Here is a 6,754-nt window from a genome sequence, read left to right as displayed (position 1 = left end):
ACAAACTGGTGTACATAATCGCAAGTTTATCAATATCTCAAAAGGCAATATTCATTAAGCAAAGACCCTCATGTAGCTAACTTTCTAGCTACAGCTGACAACTGTTGTTCTCGATTGAAAGAACAAACAAAACTGGCCTCTTTAGACCTATGTGCAGTATCTGGAGCATCAGAATTTGTGGGCGATCAGGCTCTAAAATTCCAAAACAAATAGTTTATTTTCTGAAACTGTCAGTACTCAATTTCTTGTCCTGAGAAGACATTAAGCTATTCCATGCGAGAAATGCCGAAGACCGAAGATCTTGTAAAAACGCTGTGTACTACTAAAATCCGATTCAAGAAATAGCGAAACTGGCTCTAGACCAGACAGATAACCGAAAGAGCGAGTGGGAAGCCCGTAGCACTAAACTGAAGCAAGAGAGATATTCAAGTGTTTGCTTTTAAATGTTTAGACCTATCTACAGCTAATTAGGTGCTCTTAGCGAGCATTGGAAACCCCGGTCTATGTGGTTGAATCTGTGTTGAAATTCTAACTGTCGACTGAGGGAGACCTTACAGATAATATTATGGACGAAAAAATAAGGTAATCATCAAATAATCAAGTTAAATACTACTATGGCACACAAAGTGATTAGCAATCAATGGACTTGTTAAGTCAATATTTACTCCCCTTAACTTATTTAGGCTGCCATAAAAGGGGTTGAAATACATTGACTCAAGACATTTCCAGCTTGCAATTTGAATTGAATTAGTTTTTAAAAAAAAAATAAAGAAAAACACAATTCCAATGTAACATTAATGGGCACAGTGTGTAGGCTAGTGACCAAAAACAACGACAGTTTGTATCAATTTTAAATACAGGTTGTTAACACACATGTGAAAAAAGTATCAAGGGATAGTAAAAATGCTGCTTAAAGGCACTTGTAGGTACCCCATTGACCACAGCAAAAACCTGACCTTTTTCAAAACACAAGGAGCGTCCTTGGGTCCGCGCTGTGCGTGTAGATTAACGCTCCACACACGCAGCCAGGACTGAGCAAGATAGTCTGTATAACATTGTTTGAGCCACTTGCAGCCTGCTAGAAAGCACACCTGTTCTCAGGGCTCAAGCTTACCACAGCTCCCAGCACTCTATATGGCAACATTACTCTCCACACAGCACCCAGAGCCGCGGCCAACAGTCTAAATATTCAATCACGTGATGTGTATGGGTAAGTGGCAATAAACACAAACCTAACAGGACTATCAGCTACAAGTATGATGAAGTTACAATGGCACTATACTAAACAAGTTAAGGCTTAACAGGTGAGAATGCATTCCACACACATAGCTACTACGTGTAAAGTACATTGAAACACCGGGGCTCGCACATCAACGCCGAATAGCCGAAGCACAGGGCTCTTTCGCAGCCATTTTCCTACGGGCGCCGTAAGTGCAGATTTTGCCTTTACATGTCATGGAACAAGTAACAGCAGCTTTCTGCCATGTTGTTATTCTGATATAACAAAAATCGACTAACGAAGTTTGTCTTCTGTTACAGTAATAGTGAATGGGTAAAGTAATGTTGTTTTCTCAGATTTGTGGGCGTGCGTGAGGGAAATTCCTTATTACGTGAATCGACTGAGTAACTCACGCGCCATGGCAACCACGGAGCAGTTATGCGTATGCAGTAACTCCGCTGATTAGAATTATTTACTTACAGCTAGCAGTCTGTAGCCTTGGTTGCTGTCTCTGTAGCGCTACTATTCCACTACCTGTGCTCCATAGATGAACAAGAGAGTAAATGTTACTAAACAACGGACGCAGACTAAACTTTTGCACAAAGAAAAATATCTATATCATACAGATTCTGAGTACTACATTTTCTGTTTTGATTATAGCTAAATAAAAACAAATGGAACAGGAACATAATACAGAAATCAATAAGATAGATATTAAAAGATGAAAAGTGTTACCCTTAACAAACTTTTACTATGAGCACAGTGTCCAATAGTGTACAATACTACCGTGAACAGGCTTGACATAAATAGGTCCAGTACCATTTTGGGTGCAGGTACTCGTTTATATATATACTATATATATAATATAATAAAATAATATAATATTAATATATATATATAAAAATATATATATATAATATATATAACAGTACTGCACCAACAATGAGTAACTGGACTATTAGTATATAAATAAATATAATACGGTATGTGTGTGTGTTTGTGTACATATGGATTCACACACTTTTGAGCTAAATTCTCTAAGAGGAACAGGATTCAAGCAGTAGAAACATTTGATGTGCCTTTCTACAGCTCCGGTAAAGCACTGATAGTTGAGCATTGACAGTAGGCTAACCTAACCACGCTTTCGCTCCCATACCCAATCACTCTGTCAGGTGAAGGACATCTCACTGGAGGCTACAGGACCTTTGTGAAGCCAGCGGGACACAATGAATGGAGAGATGACCAACCAATCACTGTTGATGAGGGGAGTGGAACCTCAACCCAGCACGTTATCATGATAGAGGTTAGTGTAARAGTGTTGCATAAAAAATATGTTACRTTGTAAATCAAATGTGGCCKGTTTATTTCAGAACGCTCCCCTCACTTGCTTACATGTACAGTATATCCTKATTTATCTGCCATAGGTGAGCTTTGTGAGACTTCACATTGTTATCCAATTCAACTAATGTACCGGTAATAAKCTCCTCTCTTCTTGTGTCAGTCTGCAGAGGCTGAAGGTCCTGCTGTCAAGCTAGAGAGGTCTGAAGGAGAGGAGGACCCACYGCACAGCAGAGACATCCAGACTGGAACGGCTGACACGCCCTCTGTAGCCAGAGAGGACCCCACCACCGCCCAAGCACAGCCAAGGACCCGTCACAGCATCACGGAGGTCAGTGGAATGCCGAACACCATCCTCAAGTCAGAGACAAACACCAAGACTTTAACTGTAACACACAGTCTCTTACAAACAGGATCTGACCACAGATCAGACCCAAAGAGACTGGGGCCGGGGAGACTGGGCTGTCTTCCTGCTCCCGGCTCAGAGTACTTACCAGTATTTCACCAGAGCCAGAGAACGGTTAATTCCCGTGGGGATGGTGATGGTAKCGCTTTAGACACTGGRGGTGATGATTCATCTTGTTCTTACGCTACAGAGATGGACCCTGGCWACATATCCTTGGGTTTCGAGACACAAACTGATCTGTCTAGAGGGGACTGGAACCAGRACAYTAGTGGTAGTGTATACTCTGAAGGGTGCCTAGATAAGAAAGGGGAGAGTCTGGTCGTAGATGAAGTGACTGTGAAAGTGGAGGGCGACGTTCCTCCCACATGGAATGGAAATAGTCACCTAGGAGACGGAAACTCACAGAGCAGAGATGTCTTAGATTACAGGGAAAGCTTAGAGACAAATCTAAATGTCACGAGCCACTCCCCTTTACACACGTTCAGGGATTGTGACCCAGTGTCCACATTGATGGGGCCTTCCGATTTACACAGCCGTGTCCTTTTCGATCAGGTATTGAACTCAAACGACAGGGCTAGAGCCCAGACTCAGGGAGGGGGAGCCACATCAGGCAATGGTAAAGAGAAACGGTTCCTCTGCATGTTCTGTAACAAAGGCTTCAGCTGCCTCCAGAATGTGGAGGTCCACCAAAGGATCCACACAGGGGTGAAACCCTTCAGCTGTACCCAGTGTCACATGCGCTTTGCCCAGGCTGGCACTCTGAAGAGGCACCAGAGSGTTCACACAGGGGTGAAACCCTTCAGCTGTACCCAGTGTCACATGCTCTTCGCCCAAGCTGGTGACCTGAAGAGGCACCATAGGGTCCACACGGGTGAGAAACCCTACAGTTGCCCCCAGTGTGAGAAGAGATTCACGACAAGTATCCATGTCGCCCTCAAAAAATCAACACAACATTAATGTCTAAACCGCTTGGCAACAGAAGTGAGTACCCTAGTTGAAATGCCAAATTGGCCCAAGTGTCAATATTGTGTGGCACCATTATTTTCCAGCACTGCCTTTACCCTTTGGCATGAGTTCACCAGCAGCTTCACAGGTTGCCACTGGAGCCATCTTCCACTCCTCCATGCGACTCACGGCGCTGGTGGATCGTTAGGACCTTGACTCCTCACCTTCCGTTTGTAGTGTGCCCCACAGTGCTCATTTGGTTCTGGAGACTGCTTGGCCAGTCCATCCTTTACCTCAGTTCCTTTAGCAAGGCGCGTGGTTCGTCTTGAGAGTGTTTGGGGTCGTATTCATGTTGGTATGCCTGCGGCCCAGTCTCCGAAGGGAGGGATCATGCTCTGCTTCAGTATGTCACAGTAATGTTGGCATTCGTGGTTCTCAATAATGTAGCTCCCCACTGTCCCCGTGCAGACTCATGCAGCCCAGACCATACACTCCCAACTACTTGGTTGATCTGTTACTGTCAGACACCTCTGTTTTTACTCTCACCTTGTTTGACCGCCAACACATGTCCGTTGACACCAATCTGAACAAATAAAGTCATCTTTGGTGCTTCGTCAGACACGACATGGTTCCACTCAGTATCCGTGTCTCTATTAGTCTCCTTGTCTTCGAGCAAATGTTTGCGGGTTTCTGTGCATCATCTTAGAGAGGCTTCTTCTTGGCCGACAGGCCTTGAGACAGACCCAATTTGATGCGTGAACGCGGTATGGTCTGAGCACTGACAGGCTGACCCCCCCCACCCTTCAACTTCTTGCAGCATCGCTGGCATAGCACTCACTTGCTTACTATTTCCCAAAGACATCTCTGGATTGACGCTTTGCTCGCACGTGTATCAACTTCATTTTGCATTCGCCATGGCAAGCCTTCATCTAAGCGAGGCTGTTTGAAGTATGGAACTGTCCAGTTAAACGTAATTATGGTCATTGCGCACCGTGCTGAAGCCTCAACAGTATCCAGTGGTATAGATATATATATACAGGCCATATAATAATTTGAGTATATGTGCAGATATAGCGCACAATTTATTTTTTTATCAGACTCCACGAGGTCTTTGCCAGAGTGCATGTTGACTTCAGTGACCATCGTTATGAAGGAGTGGTGGACCCGATGACACCAGATGTTATATCACAACTGCTTCCACATTCACACCTGAGACTTGATCACTAAGAGTCACATGCACCTCAGGGAGGGGGGGATAATGCTTAGTGGGCCCCAATTTGGATACATTTTATTGGGGTATGTCTTTTTACTTCTTGTGAATACCGCAGGTCTGATATGCTGTGTTTGAGTTAATTGGGAACGTATAAATTGTTTCCTTTTTCATTAACTTGTTCGACCAGTCAGTCTAAGGAAGCAGACACTCCAATTTTGTGGACACTTATGCCAGAACTCTGGCTGACCTACTCATGGATGGGCTGCCATGTTGATGGCAACCAGACTGTCAAACATTGTGCCTTAGCGTTATTTTGGCTTTTTGTCTAGTAAGTCACGGTAGAAATAAAAATAACTGCTCATTGTTAACCTGGCTAATAGAAAATGTGTGACATGATAACCTTATCCGAGCCAACGCACTGGTGTAAAAACTATGCAAATGTTGTGAAGTGAAACAAAAGCTGTGGTGAAAAATGCGCGCAGCCAGCTAACCAGCTGTAACTAAACCAACATATATCCCGTTAAAGATTCTTAACATTTTTCTGTCTTGAATCTTTTGATGTTAGTACGCCAAGATTTGAAAACATTGTCCAAGTATTTTTAAACTATCAACAACTAGTAGTTGCCATTAACCACTTACCACATGATTGAGAGTTCTATACTCCCTGACCACTTGCAAAATACTTTCTCAGCTTACTCTAAATCTTAGTTGACAATAATGAGCTGTAAATAAACTGATTTCATATATGCAAGTTGAAATAAGCAGCCTGTCAAAATCTCAATAACCCACCTGCCCCTTTATATAAAGAATGCAGTTTATGACATGGTTAAAACTCTGAATATGATATGGAAATTGCTCTTATGTCATTTTCTGACCTACCTTTTGACAGTTACGAATAGCACTCCGTATTCACTTAATTGTTCATCACAGTATAATATTCGAGTTTGTAAACATTGAGATTGATGGATTCATCATAATCATTTGCTAGTTCAAAGTTAGCCTTACTTGACATTACTAAAAGCAGTAAGTTAATGTACATGCAGTGATGGAATCTATGGTGAGCTAATAAACTGTATCCACGAGCAGATGTATAACTCCCCTCATTTCCCACAATTACTGTGTTTCATTACACATAATTGATTACATTTGTATTAGAAATTAGCGTAGTTAATTCTAACCTATTACATATGGTCATATTTCATGATAGACTAAAGTTTAGTAAATATATCTTATATTGGGTTTAGTATTTTGTGCCATACAAAAATGCAATGAAATTCTATACTCGATTCGTCTGCATTTCTAATTGCTGGTTGACAACGTAATGAACATAAACATTTCTATTCTTTTCATTTTATTTCCTGTACATAGATCATACTATAATTGGCATCTGTGACTTATTTTGTGCGACTTATCGTATGCTTAATATTTTGCGATTTTTTGCTCGCTTGGTGTATCTGAGTTAGCGTTACCTTCTCGTCATTTGAGCAAGTTTTTCAAAACCACTTACTGCTTGGTTCACATTTACCTCCATTCATAACTTTCCTCCTTGCGCAGTGGTACAGGCAATGGGCCCGTCTCTCGTGTGACCTTTCATGATCATCTTCAGCTCTCTAAAAAATAAAGTAGGCGGTAT

General features: G+C 42.2%; 1 protein-coding gene across 3 annotated transcripts in view; it reads left to right on the top strand.

Annotated features, from left to right (window-relative positions):
- The window catches only part of LOC111971721 (uncharacterized), a 233,612-nt gene that overhangs the window by 8,748 nt on the left and 218,110 nt on the right, over positions 1–6,754 (top strand). For 2 of the 3 annotated variants that reach the window (XM_023998558.3, XM_023998544.3), the window contains exon 2: positions 2,392–2,522. In XM_023998558.3, the coding sequence (XP_023854326.2) occupies positions 2,392–2,522 (131 nt within the window). Of the gene's footprint in view, positions 1–2,391; positions 2,529–6,754 lie in introns of all 3 variants that reach the window. The other variant, XM_070446409.1, reaches the window with a different exon arrangement.

The sequence above is a fragment of the Salvelinus sp. IW2-2015 genome, linkage group LG13, assembly GCF_002910315.2.
Source record: "Salvelinus sp. IW2-2015 linkage group LG13, ASM291031v2, whole genome shotgun sequence".
In the NCBI taxonomy this organism is placed as follows: Eukaryota; Metazoa; Chordata; class Actinopteri; order Salmoniformes; family Salmonidae; genus Salvelinus; species Salvelinus sp. IW2-2015.
The sequence above is the reverse complement of the archived record's forward strand: the minus strand, read 5'-3'. Positions and strand labels throughout refer to the sequence as shown.